Consider the following 26606-nt stretch of genomic DNA (forward strand, 5'->3'; position numbering starts at 1 on the left):
CGTACGATTTCGGAAGTGGGTGTAGCAGTCGGTGACTTTGGGTGGAGCGGTGCCATCTCGTAGGTCATGTGGGTCACTGGGCGTAGTACACGGTAAGGACCCGTGTAGTGGGGCAGAAGATTTTGACGCAACCCCACATGACGGCACGGAAGCCAGAGCAACACCAGAGATCCGGGAGGATAGTGCACATCGCGGTGGTGAGCGTCGTAGCGGCGTTTTTGAGTTTCTTGAGAGACGATGAGATTGTGACGAGCAATCTGGCGAGCAGCGTCGGCTCGGGCGATGGTATCGCGGGCATAGGTTGTGACAGGGCCAGCGCCGGGAAGCAAAGTGTCGAAGGGCAGTAAGGGGTCTCTTCCAAAGAGAAGATAGAATGGAGAGTACCCAGCAGTGTCATGACGCGAAGAGTTATATGCAAAGGTGACAAATGGCAGACTAATATCCCAGTCGCGATGACTGTCGGATACGTACATTGCGAGCACGTCGGTGAGTGTGCGGTTAATACGCTCCGTAAGGCCGTTCGTCTGGGGGTGGTACGCAGTGGCTAACTTGTGCCGAACGGAGCAAGAACGAAGTATTTCCTCAACAACTCGGGAAAGGAAACAGCGGCCACGGAGCGGTAAGTAGTTGACGGGGAGCACCATGGTGAAGTATGACGTCGTACAAAAGGAAGTCAGCAATGTCTGTGGCGCAGCTGGTTGGAATGGCGCGAGTGATCACGTACCGCGTGGCATAATCGGTGGCCACAGCGATCCATTTGTTTCCCGACAAGGACTCGGGGAAGGGCCCTAGGAGGTCAAGGCCAACACGAGAAAATGGCTCAGTCGGGATAGCAATCGGCTGCAGGTGTCTAGATGGTAGCACAGGGGGTTTCTTCCGGCGTTGACAGAGGTCGTAAGCGGCTACATAACGTTGGACAGAGCGGTAGAGTCCAGGCCAGAAGAAACGCCGGCGCACGCGGTCGTATGTGCATGAGAGGCCAAGATGACCAGCTGTAGGGGCGTCGTGCATTTGTTCTAGAACGGCAGAGCGTAGGTGTTGGGGAACGACCAGCAAGTGCTCAGCGCCATCAGGTCGCATGTTGCGGCGGTACAGCGTATTCCCATGAAGGAAGAACAGGGCGAGGGAAGAGTCACGGCTGTGTGTGCGAAGGCGGTCGATAAGAGAACTGAGGGTTGGGTCCAAGCGCTGTTCGTCAGCTATGTGGGAAAAGTCCGATATAGAGAAGACACAGGGGTCCGACTCGTGGTCAGTAGAGGAAGGGGGATCGACGGGATAACGGGACAGACAGTCTGCATCCTGGTGGAGCCGACCTGATTTGTATATATACAACGGAAAAGGTATACTCCTGCAAGCGCAGTACCCAGCGGCCGAGGCGACCAGCAGGATCCTTGAGGGAGGAGAGCCAACATAAGGCGTGGTGATCGGTAATTACAGTGAATGGTTGGCCAAACAAGTAGGGTCTGAATTTTCCAACGGCCCAGAAGAGAGCCAGGCACTCCCGTTCCGTAATAGAATAGTTCTGTTCCGCTGATGATAGGAGACGACTGGCGTAGGCAATCACGCAGTGTTGGCCGCGTTGTCGCTGTGCAAGAATGGCATGGCACCAATCCCGTGGCCACTGGCGTCGGTGCGAAGTTCCGTCTGGGCAGACGGGTTGAAATGGGCCAACACAGGAGGATTGGTGAGAACAGCGATGAGGGTGGAGAATGCGTTAGCCTGCTCTGGTCCCCATGAGAAAGGAACGCCTTTCTTCAGGAGATTGGTGAGAGGACGAGCAATAGCGGCAAAGTTTGGGACGAACCGGCGAAAATAAGAGCACAGTCCTATAAAGCTGCGGACATCACGGGGTGAATGGGAAGATGGAAAAGCACTGACAGCGCGAACTTTGTCGGGATCGGGTTGCACGCCGGTGGCATTCACCAAATGGCCAAGCCAAAACCGCACTTCTTTAAGTTCAGTTGAAGTCCGGCACGGCGGAAAAGTGCGAAGATGGCTTTCGAACGAGGGCGAGAAGACAATCACGTCATCCAAGTAACATAGACAAGTCGTCCATTTGAAGCCGCGGAGTAAGGAGTCCATCATTCGTTCAAACATCGGGTGTGACAAAAGCTGTCTTCTCGCGGTCTTGTTCGTCAACAGAAACCTGCCAGTAGCCGCTACGAAGGTCGATAGAGGAAAAGTAGCGGGCTCCATGTAAACAGTCCAAGGCATCGTCTATTCGCGGCAGCGGGTAAACATCTTTCCTTGTAATCTTGTTCAGATGTCGATAGTCGACGCAAAAGCGCCAACTGTTGTCTTTTTTTCTAACAAGCACGACAGGAGATGCCCAGGGGCTGTTCGAAGGTTCGATGATATCGTTGGCCAACAACTTGTCGACCTCCTGCTGGATGACTTGGACACACGATAAGGCCTCCGATGTACAGGTTTTGCATCGCCGGTGTCAATGCGGTGAGTCACAACTGATGTTTGGCCCAGAGAACCGGCAGCAAAGTCAAAAATGTCGGAGAAGGATAACAAAAGGTTGTGCAGGTCCTGAGCGTGTTCGGGGCTGAGGTCAGAGGCAATCATTGCGGAAATAGGGTCGGTAATTGTGGTGGGAAGTACGGGTGTTGGAAGGACGCTTGAATGTGGGCCAGGAGTGAGTGCACAAATGATGCAGTCTGTGAGAAGGGACAAGGTAGCAAGGGATATTCCTTCGGGGAGAACTTGGGGTGACAGACTGAAATTCAGGAGTTCTGTGTAACGCGTATGATGAGATGAGGAAGAACGATGTTGCGGTCAAGAAAGACCTCGGTGATAGGGCAAGCAACATAGTCACCGTCAGGCACAGGCGGGAAAGGTGACAGAGGTAGGTAAACAGCAGAGTCAGGGGGCAGGCAAGCGAACTCGGTGGAGCAAAGGCGGGGTGTAGATGGAGGATGTTCTGAGCAGACAGGTAGGTCCAAACGAAGAAGGCCGCTGGAGCAGTCGATAAGGGCAGAGTGGGCCGTTAAAAAGTCAAGGCCGAGGATCACATTGTGAGGGCACTGGTTGAGGACGGTGAACAAAACAGGGATGTGATGACCGGCAAGGGTGACTCAGGCAGTGCACAGCCCAGTGACGGCGGCAGTACTGCCATCGGCAACACGAACGGTGGGCGAAGCGGCGGGGGTCTGTACTTTCTTGAGGCGGCGGCAAAACGATGAGCTCATGATCGAGACTTGGGCACCAGTGTCAATGTGGGCAGAGACGGGAACACCATCCACGAGCAGGGAGAGGAGGTTACAGGGCGAAGAAATTGGCAGTAGAGGATTTCCAGGTCGGGGTACCAATGCAGCGTCACCTCCGGGAGCTGCATTGGCTAGTTTCCCGTGAAGCGGCCGGCAGAGGACGGCGAGGAACTGCGGCTAGGAAGAGGTGAACGGGAACGGCGGGCTGGTGGGGAAGGAGAGCGACTGGACACAGGAGGAGGCGGAGTGGTATCGGTGCGGGGCGGCTCATAACGAGGCGTGAAACGGCGGTGGATGACCGTAATGTCAACGTAAGGAAAACGTTGAGGTAGTGATGTCCAGCGGCTGCGGCAGTGGCGAGAGATGTGGCCAATACGCGAGCACGTGAAACAGATCGGCCTGTCGTCAGGGGTGCGCCACTCATCAGGATTGCGGTATCAGTAGCGTGGCGTGTAGGTGTTGCGGGGCGTAGCGGTGGCGACCATGGGAGGGATGGGGCTCGAACTGTGGTGTTCTACGGTGTGGCTATAGGGGACGCCCAAGTTAGCAACCTCTTGACGAACGACTGCTTGAATGAGGGATATCGTCGCTAGGTTACTGTCCGAGGAGGGCGGGTTGGATATGCAGCAGGAGCGAGCGCTTCCAGTTCACGACGCACGATGCGGGTCACATTTTGAGTGTTGGAAGGCTGCCTTAGGGTCAGCAGATCCTCGCACGTGGAGCTAGGGGCAGTGTTGGGGAGCCGATTTAGGCGATGCATGTGCACTGCGTTTGTGTTTGGCCTGCTCGAAATGTCGACAAACCTGCAGAACGGAGTCAACCGTAGAGCAGTCCCGACAGAGTAGAAGATTGAAGGCATCGTTGGCTATGCCTTTGAGGATGTGCCCCACCTTATCAGGTTCTGTCATGTCTTTGTCGACTTTTCGGCAGAGGGCCAGAACGTCTTGTATATACGTAATATAAGGCTCGGTAGATATGTCTGGGCACTTGTGGCGAGGTCCCTCTTGGCGGCGAGTTGACGGCGTTCTTATAGCGGCTAATATTGTACGTTACGGCAACACTCAATAAACGGGATGAATGCGTGAGTTTTGGGGATGTGTCAGAGATGGAAAAGGAAACAATAAAAAAGACCTAAAATCTCCAACTGGCTGATCCTGCATGTAAGACTCATAAACAAAGGCATACTGACGTATCAGACACATGAACCAATATGTAGTGGTCTATTAAGACAAGCATGTATCAGCCTATAAGATGTATGGGCTTCTGCACTGGTCTGATACTTTTCTTATACAACCCACAGATAAACCTATGAAACCAATACTATTGCCTATAGGACAAATATGTACCAGTCTATAAGATTTATGAGTTTCTGTATAAGTCCCATAGAAATGCAGATACAACACATAGAATACCTACAGAACTAATACCGATTCTTATAGAACCGATAACGCTCCCTATTGGTCTTTTTTGCTAGGGGGCCAACCGGTTTTCCGAACAGGTCACGGAGTTTTTGTTTGCAAACATCCCAAGAGGGTATATAGATCTGCTTCGTATGTTTCGAACCACACGCGTGCCGTGCCAGTAAGGTAGAAGATGACATTGGCCATGCATCAGTGTGGCGTCCCACCTGTTGTGCTGGCTAACACGCTCATAAAGCGAAAGCCAGTCCTCGCCGTCGACCTCGATCTGTACCGCAGAATGGGCCAGGGTCACGGGGGTGGGCTACGACGACAGTTGGAGTTGCGGAGGTAGATGGAGCCGCGTCGGTTGTCATCGTGACGGTTCCGTCGGTGACGGCCACTGCGGAGATCCATGCGTCAGATTGTGTCGAACCCGCGACCTCCACCAAGATGTTACGGGGATGTACTGTGACGGCACTGCGATGGGCTGAACTCGACGCTAAGACTTCGGTAGCCGTGCAGAATCCACTCTCTCAGCGTCGTCGTCTTTGTCAGTGAGCACATCACTTTGGTCCCGCGTTTCCCGGTAACAATATCATGGATAAGAAAGGTCTGCATTTAGTACAAGAACATGCCGTATGAGCTCATGTATTAAAGGCCCACATAGTACTACATCAGGTCTAAGCTTGGTATCTAAATGAGAGAGCTAAGATGTCCATCTTTTGTGGCCCTCTTTTGCTTTCTCAGCAGTACTGCAATCTGTGTAGGAATAAGCATACAAGCGAAAACACAGAGCAAGCTTGGAACCTAGCCGGGAATGGCGCTAAAATGTAGCGATACAAATACAAATATGTACCTCCTGTGGCTCTTCATCACTAACGTGTGGATGCAGGCTCGAGCATTTTGGAGCAGCTTTGGGAGCAGTAGTGAAGCCATTTTGGAGCAGCTTTGGAGCAACGAAACGAGAGTTTTGGAGCATTTGAATTGTGTTTTGGAGCAAGTTTCCAAGGTCAAATGCCTTTGATAATTGCATTTTTTTTTTCTGAAATACAAAATCTCCAATCTGATTCCTTTTTATGCAAGTTTAATGGCTTTCCAACTTTGCACTCACCTCTGACATGACAAACGGCCAAAGCATGTAAAGATGTATAATATAACACAGGCCGACCTCAGCAAAAACTTGGAACAGACTAGCAGCAAAAGTAACACTTGCTGGTGCGCTTCATACCTGAACATCTAGTCTGACCTAATGCATTTACCTATTTTGGCTTGATAGATTCAAATGTCCAGTCTACCACTTAGATTGGCTCTAGTAGCGATACTAACTTGGAATTCAGATTAATGGGCATGACATTTCTGCTCCCTATCTTGTGCATATCTATTTTATTTATTTAGAATATAGCTCAAAGCCCCCAGACATGGGTATTACATGATCCCTTTTGATACTATGCGTGGCCTGATAAATTCCTGAGCACATGGATATTTCGTCTGCCTAAAAGGCGCCTTCAGACCACAGTAACGAACATTGACAAGCTTGGCGCCAGTGCCGCTTCAGTGCTTTTTCCTACTGTGGGATCGCGGACAACTGCAGTACAACCTTGATCGTCTTGTCCGTTAGTAAATATGGTGGAGGTCTACAGGATTGGAAGCAGGCTCGGGCATTTTGGAGAAGCTTTGGGCTACAGACAGATGGCATTGAAGGGTAGCCTTTCCATCCCGCAGCTTTTTTAATTCACTGCCTCCTGCCAAAAGTTTACCATTCTTTGCTTGAGGAATGCTTGGGCTCCATTTTAATATTTTGGCGCTAGGCCCCGTATACCTTTCCAACACTCTTGAGAAGCTTCCTAGTGAGTGACAGCTTTGGCATACGACCCATAACGCTTCAAGTATGGTTTTGTCTGCCGTAGGCCTGGCAAGCTTGCCAGACAAAGAAGATCGATGGTGAAGTACCTGCTTGTTTCCACAGCAGAACCATTAGAATATAACACATGGTCGGACAAGTTTTCTTCCTAACGGCTCACAATAGTTTGCGCTACCTGCTTTGCTTGCTGATCTCGCTTCTCTGCACTGGCGATTCAAAAGGCTGAGAGGAGGTGCTACGTCACATGCACAGTGCAGTTTTTTTTTCGCAATTATCTCCAACTGCCGGTGGCTCATATTAAATTTACTTGCGAACAAATATTTATTATACTCCATGCTTCCTTCCCTTACAAAAAGCTCATTTGTATTAAGACCAGTGCAAGATGCGTTATATCTTTGCCTCTGATGCAATGACATTGTTCCCGTGTTCTGCTAAAATTGATGGCAAAGCATCAAAACAGCCAGTTTGGAGCACTTTTGGAGCAATATTGCATTTTAGAGCAGAATGGAGGAATTGGAGCAGCACTTCCACCCCTGCGTGACTAATGACATCTGAAAAGTAATGCACCTGTGGACAGAATTTTTGAACTTAACCGATTCATGTTATATGGGATCAAGCTAGTTGACGGCACACCAGACCAGGATGCGTCACGTTTTCTTTCATAATGGCACTCTTACTATTTTGTTAGTAGCTCTAGTGTTGATTTCAAACTGTACATAAAAAAAAATAATAATTTTCGGTTGACTTTAAAAATCAGTCTCTGAAACATTTTTTTTTAATATCCTATGCACCATTTTACAATCCCTGGAGAAACCGGTTTGACTGGGCAGTTAAGAGAGGAAGTCAACACTTTCCTGTGCTACGAGAGCAGCCCAGCTCCCTATTATGGCAGCGCCCTTCACCCCTTTGTAAAATCGTGTATGCGGGTGTCCTGAGCTCCAACCCAAATAAGCTGACTGACTGTTATCTAACCAACTACTTAAGCTTGTGCGACCAGCTTTGTACCTGCAGTACAACTGCGGGCGGTGAACTGGATTAGGAAGTTGCCGAAAGGTGCGGTCTGACAGCCACACCATGAAAAGAGTTTTTACCACCACCATCCATCTAAATTACTAGAGAATGCAGATGACACAAAACCTTGCTTTAAGTTTTTGTCGTTGCTGCAAACAGCATGCCTCTTCTAAATGTGTGCTTAGAAAAATTTACACAATTCAGGTTATCAGCGCACAGACAAAACTTTTCAGCTTTTAATTTTTGTGGCTGCCATGAACCTGTCCAGACTGAGAAGACAATTTCATATAAGAAATTTAAAATTTAAAAATCTGAAAAACAAAATGTCTTGGTCTGCACTGGGCTTTCAGGAGTGAAACGAATGAAACGGCGTCAAAACAAATAAAATAGTCGTAAAGAAATCTCCTTCACAATATGATCAACACCTTGAAAACCAGAATGGAGAAAAGCGATCATCGTCTGAGCATTCTTCCGACATGCAAAGCCAACACAGGTCATGAAACAATTTTTTTTTTAATGCTTCTTGGTTGATTGCGGCACTGAAGTTTCCAGGCTGCATATAAAATGAGGTTATACAAGTGAATACAAATATTTCTAAATTTGTGCGATTTTGAAGTTAAATAGAATGATACAAGTCACAGATACCTTGTTTTATTGTAATCTGTGTAGTGTTTGTTTTTATACTTGTCTTCAATGTAGGCTAGGAGTATGTAATTTGTTTCACCTTTGTATGCCACACACAACTTCAGGCAGCCATAGAGCATTAGCAAATATTAAGGCAAGGATGAATTGTGCATTCCTGGAAGGAAGACTTTGTACAGGCCGTGAGAGCTTGGAAATGCCTTCTCTCTGGACTGCTGCATTCTAGTGCGTACTACTCAGGTGCATACAATAGACCCTTTGCAAAACTCTGGAAGTCAGCTTCCCTGCACAGCAAAAACCCCTGCACCATGGCGGCCAAACCTGATTTGAGAGCCGAAGTTGGGTGCAGTGCAGGAGACGTCTATGTGACAATAATGGCCACGTCCATTTCCTGCACACCTGTCTGTTTTTGCTGCCGCAATTATGGTATTAAGAGGCCATCGGGGAAGCCAGTTCCTCGCAAGTGCCATTCAAATCGCCTCTCCCGCCCCTTTGCTTCCTCCTCGTTATCAAAAGCGAAGGAAGTTCTGCTCACCAGGTTCATACATGATTATCAGGCTTGACACAGTATTCTGCGCTGCACCCAACTTCTGCCCCCCAAACAGGTTTGGCCGCCAAGGTGAAGGGGTTTTTATTGTGCAGAGAAGCTGAACCCCGAGTTTTGCAAAGTGTCTATAGCTCAGCTTAGAGTTACTGTATATGCTGCCAAAAAGGTAGCATTATTATATACAGTAACTACAGCTCTGCTAACAGTATGGCTACATCCACGAGCTGTCTAGCACTCGACTCCACAAAAGGCGCAGCATGGTTCAATTTTTTCTGTCGACACTCGGCCTACGCCGCAAGGGAAGGGAGGAAGGTAGGAGTGAAAGTGGAATGAGAGGAGAAGCACAAACAGTGTAGAGCTACGGAGTAATTTCGACCACCTGGGGACATTTAAGTGCACTGACGCCGCACAGCACATGGGCGCATCTCCATTTCGCCTCCATCGAAACGCAGCTACGCAGCTGCCGGCGTTCGGTTTCGAAGGTTTCGAACACGGGTACCACGGGGGAGACTGTAGCCTTCCTCCATGTCCGGCACAGTAAGTGGACATTTTTATCAACTCGAGGTTTTGACAGCGGTCGAATCTGACGTGAACTATCAACTGAAGAGTCAGTTAACAAGACGCCATAAAACATAGCAGCACAAAACAAAAATTCATACTCTTCACCAAGGTAGACCAGGCAAGGTATATGGACCAGGTAGACCAGTAGATTTCTCACTAGAGCTCGGTCTAGACTCGGAGCAGCAAACGCTGTTCCGTGTTTGAAGATTTTCCTTTGTATTTGTAATAAAGTGTGTGGGTATCACGTTATGCTTTTTTTTTTTTTCATGTTCAATCAGTGCAGAGATACATACTACCATACTACGTACTACTGGCTCATACATGGCGGAAGAACCTTGGCTCATATATGAGCATGAAGAACTATCATCATCATTATATCTCGAGTGCACGAGGGCGCGACGTACAAAGCGCGCTGCTCGCGCCTCGCGCTCACGGCTTCTCACGGTGCTCGCGCTGCATAGAACCAACGGCTGCCAGCAGAACGCTGGAACCCCTTTGACATCGTTTACAGCAAGAGGAACGGACCAGAAGCAAGCTAGACTGTCGCCGCGGTAAGAAATGTCTTCTCAACCTCTTGAGTTATAGTTAGGAAGCTGGCGGATTGATCACTTTTGAGGTATAACAGGCGATCTATCGTATTCGTTTCAGGCAGCAGTGGTTAAATAATAGCTTTAGGATAGGGGGCCCTGACTCATGTTCACTGCTAACAAAAGGCTCACGAAACTTTTGTATTTTCAAGAGGTTTTAGTTGAATGGGTGGACTTTCATCAAGATAGTAGGAAACCCAAAGAAAGGAAAGCTAACGTGGCATTTTAGATTGTTGATAAGACATGAATATATATATATATATATATATATATATATATATATATATAAGCGCACAGTCTGGCAAGGACAGAGAAAAACGGGGGATACACTATAACTTGCGAAAATTTATTATGAACCGCAGAGCGGTGAAAATGTAAGTCTATGCTTGACCGTGCATGTTCAACCAGCCCCCCCCCCCCCCCCCCCCCCCCCCAAAAAAAAAAAAAAAACACGATTTCTTCGAGGATAGACCCAAAAAAAAAAAAAAAAAAACTATTCGTTTGGACGCATCAGGTATGCACATTTGTCAAAAAAAAAAAAAAAATGCAGGTGCTGACTAAAGCATGGACAAGATCTGTGTTTTCCAAGCTTCAATGGTAGGATCCGGCAACCTTTTTCTCCTCACTGCATGGTTGTCTCTCAGCGAGTTAAACCGTAATTCTTGCTGAGAGATGACTCTGAACTCAACCTAAAGGTAACATACACTCACTCGGCAGGAAATGATTATGGGACTGCATAGTCTAACCGTTGCCATACTGTCACTGCCTGGCTCTGTTCATGGCTCGTTCCGCGGCTATTAAGAATCAAAAACATCACGTAATGCAAACTAAAGGGGAACACACACCAGGAAAGATGAGTCATTTATTTGAATGTTATGAATTTAAAAACAATTAAGAAAAAATTTCACTCAGAGGATTTTAACAAATCTTTCACTGCTGAGATAGTGTTAATCTATTGCGCCACAGAAGCAACAAAAAGGGCTTTAAATGCGCTCTCGTTTTGACGATATTTTCGCTATTTGTCTCCAGGTGACACTGCTCAGAGAGGATGTCATAAATCTAAAAATCAGGTGTAAAAATTGTTTGGTACTTTGGTGAAATCAGACCATTGAGTCTAATTTTGCCAGAAAAATTCCCATCTGTGTATTTGGAACCATTTGGATGCCACTTTGAATGGAAGTGTGTTTTTAAAAAAAAATTGAATAATTACATTGGACATTTCAGGTTGAGCCTATGGGCCTGGTGTGCTCATAAAGGGTAGAAAAAGTTGTTCTCATCTCATGTAAGGCAGTGGAAGGAGCAGTGAGGTGTCGGCTTTCAGATAGCATCACTGCCATAGAACAAAGATTCTTTCTGCTGCTGTTCTACATTCAACCATACACATGTATGCAGCGTGTGTGTGTGTGTTGCAAAGAAGGAGGAGGAGGCGGAAAGGCAGGGAGAGTGTGTTACAAAATACATGAAAAACAAAGCACCTAAATCCACTACTCATGTTCAGCTGGGAGGGCTTTCCTTTGCCTGGACTCGCCGGCCTACATGCACGAGTGCTTCTGATGGCGGCACTTGGTTTCAAGCCCTTAGGTCTTCACACTAACAGCATGCCACACTGAGTGGAAGGTGATAAATAATGAACAAACTGGGCTTTGCTCCCAGTGGCAGTATGCCGACAAGCTAGACCCATCCCCATAGCGAGCACAGAGGGCAGTTGTCACAGGGAAAGCATGTTTGAAAAAAACTCTTCCACAGCAGGAAGACCACGGATTCCTTGCAATGATCATATCGGATCTCCTTGAGGTGCCCGTGGCATACATGAGCGCATGCGGCAACACTGCTCTGAGCTCCGTAGGGACCCACCAGCAGGGACCACGTCCACCGCCATTCATTTTCTTTACCACTGGCTCAGTCCAAACGAAGGGTTGTGCTTCAGCGCAGTCTCAAAAAAAAAAAGTGCAGGGCTGGCATGGCTGGGCAAGCTCTTCAGTGTGTGCAGCTATATGGTTTTTTGAGCGCTGAAAATGTTGACACGTTTTTAAAACAAGTTAGTGTGCAGATGCAAATTCCATATGCTCAAGGACGTGTATAATATGGACGAATAAGTTTTCAGCGAGCCTGTATCCTCTGATATTTTCAAGAAATGTGTGGTCATGTGGGTTGGAATTGAGGTTCATTCATTTATGTCTCGTTTCTTCACAGTGCGTGTAATCCAGTTTTCGATGTTGCCAATGCGATTCCTGTCTGGAAAGAAGCAGATATGAGATGTGAATATCAGATGCAGAGTGCCAATTTGGGCTAGTGTTCATGTCTGTTGTTGTCCTCTCTGTCCCCGTTCTTAATGCTGCTTTCTTGCTACATTACAAGATTGCTTGCTACAACACAGACTTAAGCACATGCTTAAAAAGCATAATCAAACCTCATACACAAAACAGTGACTTTGCACGCTGTGTGTCTCATTCCGATCTTGGGCAGCTTTTTAACAGCATTCCTGTTGGTATTGTGAAAATCAGAAGCGTAACAGTAAATGTAGTTGCGTGTTTCACAGTGCATTTTTCGTCTGTTCCTGGGGAAAGCCAGGATGGGATCCGAGCGCAGAATTGGTGGCACTGGTGTTGCCGGTTCCAAACAACCGCATTTTTACATGATGGCTCCCAGATGACGCTGCATCTACTGCTGAAACTGCAGCGTACCAGGTCCTTTAAAAGATTACCTGTCGACTCCCAACTGAAGTGGGCAAATGCATGTTGTTCACAGGCATGCTTGGATCACACAAACCGAAGGAATACTACAAGCATGAAGAGGGGGCACAAAACAGCACATGTTTACTGACATAAATGTTTTCAGCAAGCATATATAATGCTTGCATTGTTTCCGCCTCCTGAAGCCAAGTAGTGCTAGTTATGTGTAATGTTATTGCTTTTAATCATGACTGTAGTAATGAAACAAATGATAACTAAGCAAATTAGCTGCTGAAACCCTTAAATTTTGTAGTCGAATACAACTCAATCTGCAGTAACCGCAGCACAATTCCTCTTTCACAAAAAGCGCTCAGCTGTTAAGTGTTCTCTAGTTGCCTAAATAAAAAGGAAACAGTCGGGCCATATTATAAGTCCAAGAATTTTATTCATCTGGGTTTAGTGCAGTTAAATATCAAACTGATCAATCAAATATCAAACATTTGCTGTTCTTTGGAGTAATACACATGCCGGGAATGATTGCCTATAGTTAGCAGCTGCTGTATTTTTTAACTTGTGTTCTACAGACCATTTTTGTGGTGAGGAGGAAAATAGTCTCATACTTCGAGTGTACTGCACCACTGTTTCTCCCTGGTATATGGGGATGCGGTGGCAGTAGTGAGGGCATCAGAGTACACTACATAGAAAGTGCATGCGCTATGTAGTCTTTTGCACACAAAGCGTCTTGAATAGCCTGAAAGTGTCTAAACTGCTCAGCTGATGTGACAATAGCAGCTGGCGGTGCGATATGTACGCATTTTCACATACCTTATCCCTGTCCTTTTCTTCATTTCGCCCCCGTCTTTGCTTTCTCTATCTCCTACTTGTTTGTGCCATTTCAGCCGGCCGCAAATCAGGTGCTAACAAGCGTCGTGGCTAGCAGTCCTTTTAAGAATGATGCAGGACTAAAATCACGATTTGCACAAAAAGATGTGTTTTTAAATTTTAGTTGTGTTTGATTGTGCATGTTTTGAAAAAATGTCTCACTAACTTTGGTTGTCATCTCCGCAGTAGTAGTATTAACATTAATATTTTTTTGGGAGATGGGGTGCACTCAACACCGAAAGCGCCTATGAACGCCGTTTTCAAAATGCAGCCTCATAGCAGGCAAATAATTGAACACGGAGTGTATCTACAAGTTCCAGTGCTTGTTTTTCATGCTCTCTAGCCAAAAGGACCTGCTGTCGAGAGAACAGCGGAGGGCTAAAAAGCAAAACGGAAAGAAAAGGCATATTTTGGGCTGTTGGAACAGCAGATTGATAAACCAAAATAGAAGCTTGGATTGAACCTTTGAACACTGTTTTCGCACCACTGGGAGCCAAGCTAAGCAAAGTGCTGGACAGCTTGGGGATAGAATATGGAGCCTGTACAAAGAGGGACACACAGTTAGTAACTAAGTAAAGCATTTCACAAGTGCAGACAAGGGTGCTGGACAGCTATAAAGCTGAAAAAAGCAACCACAGGAAATGGACTATAACAACAAATGGACTATAAAAAAATTGTTCATAATAGCATATGGCTGCTCACAAGGTTCCTATGTTACTGCATTGTCACAACAAATAATAATTAGTTCAAACTAACTCAAATTTTTGTTTATTTATTTCCTGAAGTTCAAGGCCAACCTGCAGGATGCATAAACTATTTATGAAAATGGATTAGGGAAAATGAGCCTTGTCATCACATGAAATTCCATCATAATGCTTGCAGTATGCAGCTTGGAACAGCAGTACTCAAGGTATCATAGAACCTTTGGATGGTTGAAGCTAGACTAAAGTTTTAAATTGTTGTGCTGCTCATAGATTGAAACATAGTTTGAGTGTTGAATATTTCTGAACTTCATTTTTCTGCATCGCTTTTGCAGGAGGTTCATTAATAAAGAAGATGACAAGTCATGCACCAGTGCGTAATTGCATATTTATCTATTTTGTTCTTCAATAAAAGTGTATGTTTTCTGGTACAAATTTTGATGGCTTGTGCAAGAAGACTGGTTGCTGCTTTTAATATGTGGAGTCCAGCTTAATGCACTACAATATTGAGCTTAATCAAGGGTGTATATTTGTAGTACATTTTCCGTGCAGTTAGTCATACAATGTCAGCTTAAAAAAATAGATAAATTTTGTAGTTTTTGCGTACCATTGTATTCTGTTAATTTACAGAACTTATGGACAAATATGCACAGTAGTAGGAAACTTGTGAACATTTGAACTGGTTTTATTAAGTGAAGTCACGTCCGGTTTTTTGTTTAATTTGAAGTGAATACAGTGGTGACCAAAGTAATCTTTTTTTTTAAGTGCACAGCCTATAGTATTTATTGTTTCGATCAAAGCATTGACAAATTGGGTCGAGAGTTCAGCACTGTGTATTTGCACAACTGCTGCTGTTTGAGTCTGGTACAGTAAACTGATGATGTTTTGTGCTGATGTTCATTTATAGCACGTATCAACAGCCAAGTCGACCAGTAATGACCTTGACCCTCTGGTGGACATGTTGGAAAGATGCCTCAGAATTCGAACTACACCTCAGGAATTGGATTCTCCTACCTCAGACTTTATAGTCAATGTATTGCGTGCAGCCTGTCTGCCATTTGGCTTGAAGGAGGAAGCGATGAATGTGCCCCTTTTCCATTTGCCACCTGATAAATCGCATATTGAGGACTCAGTGCCAGTGGTTCACTATTTGAAGCTGATGCAAGTCTTATTTTACCCCTTGGGCGTCACTGATATTGGCTTGACAGACCTAATGAAACCAAAAGCAAAACGCACTCGGGAGCTTCTGAAGATTCTCGTGGACAGTTGGCCACGCATGACTGCCATCTACACTAAGTATAAGGTCTGTTTTTCTCTTATTTTTATGTTTCTTGTGAAAGCAAATGTTTTGAATCATATATGAGTATCAAAAATCTAGGTACTTCATATCACAAATCATGTAACCTTGTGTTTGGTGCATCATAGAGTTGCTTGTGCGCCATAAAATTCCATATAAAAAACTGTTCTTCTAGATAGCATTTGCTTTCATTTAACCATATGGTCAGGTATCTATATTTCTCTACATAGTTAATCTTTGTTACCTGTATCTCTGTCGGGTCACATTTACCATCATCGTAAACCATTATCACCGATTTCTCTCTACTGAATTGCAGCCACAACTGAGCTCCCTGTGTCCCACAGATCCTCATTAACTCCTGCAACCCATCCCGCTTGTCAGCCAGCAAGGCAGTATCATCTGCGTACATCAATCTCGGTAGCACTTGTCTTACTTTTTGTCCTCCCTGCATATATCCCAAGTTTACTCTTGTGTCACTCTTTTCAAGCCACTTTTCCACCTGACTCATTATATCATGAATAGCAGGGGTGACAAGGGGCAGCCTTGCCTGAGTCCTTTTTTTATTCCTGCTATCTTTGTTTTTTGTCCCTCCAGTGTTATGATAGCCTCGTTATCTGTATATACCCTTTTTAGGAACCTTGTGACTTCGCAACCATTGTTGGCAATCAAAATTGGAAGTACAGAATAAAAACATTCAGCCACAAATTATTTATTAAACACTAGTTAATTCCAGATGGTGATCCTTTCTACTAATGCTATACACATTGTTCCAAAACAAAAAGACAATAGGAAAACAAGTGTCCCGCCCCTTTAATAATAGGCTTTCATGCTTTGCCAGAGGTTGTCGTTCTGGGTGATACAGGCATATGAGTAAACTAGTCAGTGCTTTTTTTTTTTTTTTTCTTTTTCTCTTTTTTTTTGTATGTGATGTTGAACTGCTGCACAGCTGGTGGCATACATCCAATTGACTGTTATTTCTCCCAACCAGGAAAAGGAAACGAAGCAGCTGCTGGCCAAGAATGAAGCAACTAAAATTGCAATCGCACTTTCCACCAAGACGGAAGAGGCAAAAAAGCTTGCTAGTTTTCTTATCAAGGCTTCTGAGGAAGCAGAGCAGATTGAAAAAGAACATTCCGCCTGCGACAAGTCTCTTCAAGAACTCTGTGACCGTAAAGCTGCCATCATGGCCGACAATGAAGAGCTCGAGTCAGCTTTTGCTGCTTCTACCGAGGCAATAAAACGGGCTGAATTGGACATTGTGAAACTCAAGGAAGCCATAGAAGAACAGCGGGCCGCACTGTGCAGGTATGGGGGAATTAAATGTTAACGCCTGTGTCATCTAGATCAAATAGGAATGCTACATGCATTTTTTAGCGCAAAACTTTAGAGGAGCTATATCGATAAAACATGGCATTATTGTGAGGTTGCGACAAGGAAAGAGAAATGGAGAGAGCACATAAGCGACAGAGGAGAACCAGTACCAGTGGAGAAAGGTAGCGGATGGTGTGCGAAGGTAGTGAGGAAATGTAGAAGGGCAGCATACACGAGGTAGAGAAAGAGCAGTAGGGGAAAAGAAAGGAAAAGTGGAAAGGAGAAAACGTGCACTGGAGTACAAGAGTAGAAAGTGTGTCAGACTACGAAAATATCAGCTGGAGTTAACTCCGCTTAAACTGGTTAAGACATGCGAAAGCACCGTTTTGGTGTGGTTTCGCTTGGTGGTTTAGGATTAGGACACTGGCACAGCGATGTCAGTGCTTGTAAAAGTCCGCAGGTAGTGAAAATTATTCCACAGCCCTCCATTATAGTACGCGTTTTTTCTCCCACCTTCTTTCCGTCCCATATGTGCACTTAGGTCTCGGCAAAAAGTGTGCAAGATACTGTGCGTTTTCCTTTCCCATATACCAATTTCAAAGTTAAGCAGACTTTGCTAGGCATCTGTGTACCGCGCAATATCGGTGCATGTAAAGATCCCCTAGTGTCGAAATTTCCACAGCCCTCTAGTACAGCATCTCTCATAGCCTGGAAAAGTGCAGTAGCTGCCTCACTGTCTGGTGGACACCTGCAAGAAGTGGGCATACAAACTTTAGACGACTTTGCTAGACTGTGAACCTCTGATTAGTGCTTTCACACTGAAACGGCAGCCCGCGCTGGTGGAGAGTAGCGGGGCTTTGACCTTCAGTGTGGCGAAAGTAGAAACAGAAGCACTGTGCAAGGAGGTGTAGTAGGAGTGAAAATGAGCAATGGCCATGTTTTCAAAGACTAGCTTAGGTTGCATGAGACATGCAAACGCAGTCATCTTAGCTGCTTATTTGTTACTCTGGTGTTTATGGCAGGCTGACACAAGGGTTTTCGTGAATTAAAATGAAAGAGCAGTGACTACATTGCAAGTTTTTGTAAGCTTTATGTGACCTAAACTTAATTTTTATGTAACAGGCTGCCATTGAGCTGGTTAAGCTGTAGCCAAAACAACATGAGAAGTGTAGTGATAAATTATTTACCATGCCTAGCCAATTTCTTGTGTTGAGCCATGTATACTGATGCCTTAAGCAGCATTTCATAGGAGAAAAGATGTAACCAAATATTTGGTCCAGGATGCAAAGTTTTTTAATGCATAGATTGTTTTGGCCCATGTGGACTTTCCTGGTGCAATTGGTAGGTGTTAAATAGCAGTGACTTTGCTAGAAAAACGGTATTTGCCACGTTAATGCCGTGTAATCTTATTCTTGTGGCTCCCTTGAACGTAGGCATTTGTTGGACGCAATGCCGACTGATCGACCTCTGTAATGCACACTTATGCCGTAGTGACCATGCCTGCAAGTGTGACTCAGCCCTACAAAACTTTGGTGCCATTCACGTTTCCTTCTCAGGTGGCTGGGTGCTGTTGACATGAAGGCCCCAGAATAGAATATGAGTTACTTGGAACTTTTGCACCGATGTTTTGATCAATAATTCCCATACAAGGGTATGTGTACATTGCCTGAGTCACTGTGCTCGATGCACTAGTTCGCTGATGTGCTTCCAAGAGAATTGAAATTGTTAATAACAGGGCTGTCGTTCTGTCATTCCACCTGATGTCCACAACATCATTAATTGCCACTTTCTCTCTGTTTTATTAACACACTGTGCCACAAAAAATACTGAAGTCTGATTTTTTATTAAATGTAGAAAACTAAGGGGACATATATTTTTGAACCTTAATGAGCTTTCAGTACAATGATCTCATATATACTCGCCTTGTAGAAGCGTTCACTAATATTGCCGTACATGTAAAACATTTACCAGGTGTTCCAGTTCAGTGTAACCAAGATTTTAAAAGTAAATGGTAGAGCTAAACTCTGTGTTCTACATTCTCTTATGCTGCCTTGCCAGGCAATGGGGCGCGACCCGTTCAGCGTTGACGGTATGGTTCAAAGAAGTCGTTCCAGGAACCCACTGCCCGAGGAGCAATGGCCGGGGAAAGTGGAATGCCACATTGTATTCAGAAAGCATATTGGCCCCTCACTCTCTCACTGGGAAAGAAAAACTACTAAACGCTTGTAATGCGACCTCTGGCTCACAATCTTGCAGTCAGGTGACACGGGAACGGATTGTTGGCAAAATGAAAAGTAATAAATTTGCTCTGCAGGACCGTATGATTTGTTTTAAACTGCTCCCGCACTGCATGCGCCTTGCTTGTGTGGTGGTGCGCTCCCACGCTAGCCCTGGAAGGACTTCAGCTTCACTGGTTGTCCCAGGTGACCCTCCTAAACCTTATGAGATGCCGTGCAAAAGGCGAGCATCCTAGCGTAGTGAATCTGACGGCTGTTGAGAGTAGTGTGACCTAAACTACAGTATTCTTTATTTTGTGCTCCCCAAAGTTAATTAGAAAGTCCTAATTTTAGTTAACTGAATCCTTCAAGAAAAAAGTTGTGCAGAAGCTTTTTAATTTATTGCTCGTTATCTTTTTAAACCAGTCATGGGCTGGACTTGAACGGCGGTTGCGGCACATGCTTTGTACAACGTGTGCTCTCGGGATGTTTTTTATCTGCTGCCGCCAGTAGGCAATCGTGGCACTGCTACCCTACCCTTCTTTTGCGGACGAAATGGCCGCTGGCGCGCAAAGCATCTTGACACTTGTGCTCTGGGATTTTGTTTTGGTGCGCTACAGACTGGCTTAAAATATACAGGTTGTTCAAGCCTGTGGCTGCAAGCATGTACATACGTTAAGCGTACGTTACTCATTTGTGAACCATATGTGCGGATGGTAATGAACGCTGTCATCTTCCCCGAAGAGAAGCACACGCCTTGACAAAGAAAGGTTATGTGCCTCTGCACCGAAAGAGTATCGAGAGTAGATAAGCCGCGTAACCGAACCTATAGTGGGTCATTCACCGACCTGACTGTCAAGTCACGGGGAGATGCTCGTGATTGAAGACACGCACACAAGCAACCAGAGAATCGTCCGAACGTGAAACGATGCTGCCGCTCAGCATGTTGCAAGATAGTGCACACAGGTGAAACTGGTACTCTGCCTCAGTCATGCTCCGATTGAAACTGGCTGGCAGAATGCGATGCACTGCATCGAACAATGAAATTAACAAAAACAGCAGACAACGCTCTCGCTTATATGCATCATAACAGGGCTCATGTTAACCTTACGCTTTGATGCTGCTAATTCACTGTTTGCAACATACAGAAAATACGACAGAGAATTGGTTTTTGAGATTGCACTTTAAAACAAGTCATGCACATTTAGAAATAACAAAAACGTATACTGATGCCTGATCATAGTCTTAACAACATTGAGATTATTTGTTGAGTGAGAACTTCATGCAGTTAACTGGGGATGTCAGTGACTCAATTTCTGCAGCTAAGGGAATTCATGTTAAGTCACTGGTGACTCGTATTATTCATATATCAAAAACATTATCATGTTAATCTTTGACTGTTCGGAAAGAATTAACTTGCATATGAATTACTTATTGGGACATACATCATTAATATTATGGGCTGTCGGCAGGCTATAATGTTAACGCAAGAAGTCTGCACGTACACTGCAGCTAGAGAGGAAGCCAAAGCTTTCACCCGTTGAGTCTGCATCTACTGATGATCACATTGACTACAGCTTGCTTTAAAGCTTTTTAATTTGGCATAAGCCCACATTCGCGTTCAGTTTACTTTCTGTGAAAAATAAGCATGCGAAATAAATTAAAGTACCACTTCTCCATTTAAGGCCTCAATGTATATTGTACACTCTGCATAGTTTTATGAAGCGGGAGGGTGATTTTCTTCTTTGTAGTTTTTAGCCGCCAGCTCTATAAAGAAAATATGTTATATGTTTGAACTTCTTGAAGTAGGTGAACCCTCCACATTGTTTTGTCTTTATTTTGTTGCCCTGTATCTTATAAATGAGCTCTTTAAAACTTGAAACCAGGCGCGCACCAGCTGCCGCCGTAGAAACGAACACCCGGAATGGGGTAGGCCCGCCATGCGCCTAGCGGCGACAGAGGACACAAGTCACTTAGAAGAGCGCCCATTGTATCCGTGGCCAGTGTGCAGGCGGCACGAAAGCAATGGAAAGTGTCACGAAGCACAAACGGGCTCATTCAACACTACCTTAATAGGCTGACTACGTTTCAGTTTCGCTTCTGTGAGCTTCGCGCCAGTCAGCAGCAGTGGCGCTCATTGGCTACGCACCAGCCAGCTAACTGATCCCAGTTGCACGGAGTTTCAGATATTGGATTTTTTACGCGCTTTCAATGCGGTTCTTTGCTGCTCCCAAAGCGTGCTCTTATCAAGTGCCATGCAACGTGTCGTGCAGCGAGACCTCACACGTGCTGTGCCGCAGGCTGCTTGTGAAGCGGCACTCCATTTCTTTCTTTATGGCACACCCGCTACCACCGTGAAGAATGAGCGCCAGAGAGGAGTAAGTGAAAGCCGTTGGCACTCTGCCAAGTTTGCCCCCCCCCCCCCCCCCCCCAAACCGGTACAGCTAACATCAAAAGACACCCACACTGTGATGTTATCGTTGAGCAGCATTTTGGCGCGCTGCCAAGAAATAGGCTGAGTGCTGCTACGGCACGAAACGGAGGGACCCGATAAAGACCGACACTTTTTTCTTAATTCTCAGCGGGAAAAGTGGGCGTTAAGTTCAATATGCGTTTGGGTTTATTACGCCAGTGAATACGGTAAATTTACCCCAATGCAAATAAATGGTTCCTGTCAGGTTTTTCGAGGCATTTCGATAATTCGAACTTCTTTTCTGGTCTCATGAAGTTCAAATTACTTAGCTTTTACTGAACTGTAGGCAGCCAGGGTCTGTAAATAGCGCTGTTTTTTATCTCTGAAGAATTCCAGTTGTCAAGTCGGTTCTTCTTGCTTCAGTTTGTGGAGCGCACAAACCTTATCTCTCTTTGAAAAGGACTTGTCTTTTTCAAAGCTCGACTCGGGTCCAGGCTGAGGACTGAAACATAGGCGCAGCACATCTACACGAAAGGTTTGAATGGATGGCATTGCGAATACCACCTCGTGAGCTGTTGACATTGCACTTCTTTACCCTGCCACTAGTACCCATGACTTGAACTGTTTCCATCCAATTTTACGCTTCAACAGATGATGGGGCAGTGGAAGCTCACCTTGAACTTTGTGCACATGAAGCACATATAGAATTACACTTGAGCCAAGCCAGTCATAGTCGTCACTTGGCTTAATTTTTTACTGTACAGTTTTATGCTAAAGATAAGAAAACAACAAAGCCGCAGTATTTATTGAACAAGTAAACAGTGTTGTACCATTGGCGACAGGAGGTGGAATGCAGACAACTGTTTTGGGAAGGTGATGCTGCAACATATGTTGTCAGCATATAGATATCCAAGTAATAGCATCAAGTATAAGCTATCGTTGGATAGCTTATATTGAATACATTTGCACTACGCTAATTTCAGGTCCTAATTACCATTAATTGTGATTAAGAATTGAACTTTACAACGTTGTCATATATTATTGCAAAGGTCTCAACGAGTAGTGTCCATAGAAAAAGTGTTAATCCATGCAAAACCATGTAAATTTGAACTATTGGTCATTTAACTTGGTTCAACCATGGTTAAATCTTAAGCTGATAAAAAAAAAAAGAACTGGGTTTTTGAAATGCAGTTTTTTGGCCACCTTAAAGTTACCTATCGCATGATCTGGAAACAGGGTGCTAGTCTTTCTCATCTCCTCTACTCTGCAGACAGTAGTAGCAGCTGGAGACAGGCTGCTACCTAAATCAGGTCACTCTGGCCACATAGCGCAACTTAATGGAGAGGCAACGAGTGCACTAGTCATTGTGGATGACAGGTGACAGCTGCAGCTAAGGGGTTGATTACTGCTTTGCATCAGTAACTGCACTGCAGACATGCTTGGTCATTCTAGGTGTTTTCACATGTAGGTTAAGTGCCGAGGACAATATATGGATCTGATTTGTGATAATACATTGCAGCTGCTTGGTTGTAGTTTTCCCCAGCCACCTAAACATACCGATCCCTGTTGATGGTGCAGGAAAGGCAGTGGAGCTACAAATGCTACAACTGATAACCCAACTCGCCGTGAATAAAGCGCTTAACTTTAAATTTTAAATTCTGCAAAATGCCAGAGATTGAGAACCACAGATCCATGAAATTTTGCGAGAGACCTGAAATTGCTTTTGGAATGCATCTCGCTTTATATTCTGATCTGTTATTGTGAATTCTTTTCCTTCTTTATCAATCTCTTCGGTGTAGCTAAAGAAGTGACCTTTGCCACTATGCTTAGGAGCCACTAGAAGTGACCAGCTTTCTAATTATCATATGTTCGTAATTTTTTGGCACCTGCCAATTCTTAGCACCCTCTCCCCCCCCCCCCCCTTTCCCCGTCGCCCCAACGTTCGTGAAAGAAAATTAAAACAAGGTTTTGCATGCGAATCTCGGTTCCTGCCTTTTGCGAGGAAGAACACATAGAGCCGGAGCCGTCGGAAGTCCGGAGATGCTGCAGTGTCCACGGTGCGATCTCTGGCTTCTTATATCAATGCATTCTGGCCCTACACAACAGCTCGCAGCACAGACCGCCAAAAGACGGCCTGGAATCAACGGCCATTCGGCATTGCTCAGCAGGTTTCGCAGGCCTGTGTTGATTTGTTTCTTGGCAGCTGTTTGACAGCCATAACAGAAGTTTGATGAGGGTGCCCCAGCTTGAAGTTGAAGCAAACTGTAATTGTGCTTGCCGGAGATGTTTATCAAATTTGCTTGCCAAATACAATTTTATGCCCATCTCGTCAAGATATTACCGCAATAATGGTGGTGCTGACGACCAAAAGTTAATTCTATGTGTAATTTTAGCTGAAAGGTTTTGCTGGGAAAACCATTCTACGGCACGCACGTAATTGTGCAACACATTGGTTCATCTGCTTCAGCCACGGCTCAACGCAGCCACAATTGTAACGTAGTTGTGTCCTTCGCGTGATACATTGGCTTTTATTTGTTTTCTCATAACGAAGTTCATCCACAGCACAAAAAATTGATGAATGTCGCACATATTTATGCACGGCCACAGGTCGATGCTGACCGTGCAGTCGCGCACATTGACTGCGCACATCGACTGCAAATGGGTTGGTGCTGCACATTTCCATTTTTTTCAATGTCTATCCACATCGCACAGACTGTCCAGATAGTTCGAACTGTGTCTCATGATGTCGATTTAATGTTCACTGCTTCAGTGCTCGCATGAAGTAGAGTAACAGAGAAAACAGATAAGCATAAGTATAGTTGAACCGCCAACCACACTATTCAAAACTGGACACCAAGATGGCGTTTGTCGCACACTAAAGTCAACCTCGACGTCACGTTAATACCCCTTATTGGAAACTGGTAAAAATCCATAAATTGTTTTAAACAGCCAAATTAAAACTTCTAGCACATTGGTAATTTTGATGTCTTTACAGGTTGCAGAAATAGAAGCAGCTACATTACGCATTTATGAAGAAATTGACAAACTTCGGAAAGAACATGAGTAAAGAACGGCGTTGTCTGGAAGATGCTGAAGGAAATCCTGGTGATTGAGATGCTCCTTGGTCCAGCGTCCATGCACCGTTGTTAATATTTTTTTTTTTACTCACAACTGACTGTTCCTTGCGACCTGCGAGCTAACCACTAATAAAAGTGTCATTGTAGCAATTTATTCAAAAACTGGCAGCAGCAGATGTGTTCTGATGCTTTGCTATGGAAGTGTTGTAGTCATGTGTTCTGTACTTTGTCGCTCTTTGTTTGGTTTGAATCGCTGTTTATAATGGTGGGTTCATATGGTGTACATAAATCACAGATCTCTTGTTTCTGTTCATCCTGTGAATGCTTGCAACACATGAAGAGTCCCCGGAACTTGGTCAGTGTGGATTTGTCTGCACGACCTCATTCATTGTATAAATCCAGCTTTAGGCAATGTAAATATTGTCTACAATTTCATTCCCTTCATCCATGTTTTGGCCAAACAGGTGTGCAGTGTTATGCAAATAAAACAAGATCCAATTTTATGGTAAAGAAGCTTCATACTTTTCATAAATACTTAGGCATAATTGTTACTCTTTCATGAACTTGAACAGTTCTCTATGTATATCCATGTGAGTAGCATTGTAAAATGCAGTGATCCTTTTCCTTTGCAAATATTCCTCCTTGTTATGTTCAACCCAGTGTTAGCGGTGGAATTTTCAACCTTTCCCCTGTTAATGTGTATGGAAACAGACTGAATTTGTTTGAAGATATGGAATCAAATACCAACTGAAATAAAAGCAAAACACAATTTAGCAAACTGACTGACTGACTGACTGACTGACTGACTGACTGACTGACTGACTGACTGACTGTCTGGTCTGGTCTGGTCTGGTCTGGTCTGGTCTGGTCTGGTCTGGTCTGGTCTGGTCTGGTCTGGTCTGGTCTGGTCTGGTCTGGTCTGGTCTGGTCTGGTCTGGTCTGGTCTGGTCTGGTCTGGTCTGGTCTGGTCTGGTCTGGTCTGGTCTGGTCTGGTCTGGTCTGGTCTGGTCTGGTCTGGTCTGGTCTGGTCTGGTCTGGTCTGGTCTGGTCTGGTCTGGTCTGGTCTGGTCTGGTCTGGTCTGGTCTGGTCTGGTCTGGTCTGGTCTGGTCTGGTCTGGTCTGGTCTGGTCTGGTCTGGTCTGGTCTGGTCTGGTCTGGTCTGGTCTGGTCTGGTCTGGTCTGGTCTGGTCTGGTCTGGTCTGGTCTGGTCTGGTCTGGTCTGGTCTGGTCTTGTCTGGTCTTGTCTTGTCTTGTCTGGTCTGGTCTGGTCTGGTCTGGTCTGGTCTGGTCTTGTCTTGTCTTGTCTTGTCTTGTCTTGTCTTGTCTGGTCTGGTCTGGTCTGGTCTGGTCTGGTCTGGTCTGGTCTTGTCTTGTCTTGTCTTGTCTTGTCTTGTCTTGTCTTGTGTGTGTGTGTGTGTGTGTGTGTGTGTGTGTGTGTGTGAGAGAGAGAGAGATAATGTGCATACATAATTGGTAGTAGAAATCATTCATTGTATTTCACCTCTCATATACAACCACATTTTTGATATACCTGGCACCCAGTCCCAAGACTAACTAGTCTATTGGGTTCAACAACATTAGCCTAAGAAATGAAGAAATGAATTTTCAGAGTATTGTAGGCATTTCGATACAAAAAGTACTACACTAAGCTTATTTGAAGCATGTCCTATATTAAGGGAGCTGTGAAAAAGCTATTATCTCAAACATAATGACTGGGTAAAATTTTGATTGTGGGTAAATGGTCTTATTCTAGTCTTGCCGAGCCTGAAAGTTTGTGTACAGTTCCATCATCTGCCAGGAGTTGACTGCAGGACGTCCCTTTGGTTTACTCGCTGCTGTAAGAACCATTCACTGCCATCGTGTTTGTGAATGCAGTGCCCTATGCATATTAGGTTGAGCTAAAAGTACTGCCATAGAAACTTTTCAGCACGCCAAACGGGCTTTAGTTGCAATGAGGGCACTGTTCGAGAATTTGCTGAGCCTGCTTATCCATGAGCCCCCATGTGGTTTATATCAAGTTCTTGCCCAGGCGGCACAGCTATTACAATAAACGTATGGGATAGACTGTGGCATGGCTTTTAGTTCCAGCAGGATGTGGGCTCTGCAGTGGTCCTGGTTCCAGTGGCAGACTTGTGGCAGGCCTGGCTCAGCTTAACTGAGACTCGGATAAATGAGGGCTAAGCCCATTGGCAGAATGGGACCTTGATTGCTCCTTG

The 26606-nt window shown here is 45.2% G+C and overlaps 1 protein-coding gene across 2 annotated transcripts; it reads left to right on the forward strand.

The window, feature by feature from the left end:
- The first annotated feature begins 8679 nt into the window (after window positions 1–8679).
- LOC146206677 (uncharacterized) lies at window positions 8680–25159 on the forward strand. Of its 2 annotated transcripts, XM_084591465.1 has the most exons (7): window positions 8680–9210; window positions 9513–9785; window positions 10372–10418; window positions 14412–14449; window positions 14984–15379; window positions 16362–16678; window positions 24309–25159. In XM_084591465.1, the coding sequence occupies exons 4-7, from the start codon at window positions 14432–14434 to the stop codon at window positions 24319–24321; spliced, it is 744 nt and encodes a 247-aa protein (XP_084447591.1). In that variant the 5' UTR covers window positions 8680–9210; window positions 9513–9785; window positions 10372–10418; window positions 14412–14431; the 3' UTR covers window positions 24322–25159. The 2 variants fall into 2 exon arrangements, with proteins under 2 accessions (XP_084447591.1, XP_084447589.1); XM_084591463.1 differs by lacking the exon at window positions 10372–10418 and having other exon boundaries at window positions 8685–9210.
- Window positions 25160–26606: the final 1447 nt, after the last annotated feature.

Source organism: Amblyomma maculatum, chromosome 1 (genome assembly GCF_055883805.1).
Source record: "Amblyomma maculatum isolate TAMU_Amacu chromosome 1, ASM5588380v1, whole genome shotgun sequence".
In the NCBI taxonomy this organism is placed as follows: domain Eukaryota; kingdom Metazoa; phylum Arthropoda; class Arachnida; order Ixodida; family Ixodidae; genus Amblyomma; species Amblyomma maculatum.

Coding starts and splice junctions, on each gene's coding strand:
- LOC146206677 (XM_084591465.1), top strand. Junction 15,380..16,361: donor CCATCTACACTAAGTATAAG/GTCTGTTTTTCT, acceptor TCTCCCAACCAG/GAAAAGGAAACGAAGCAGCT.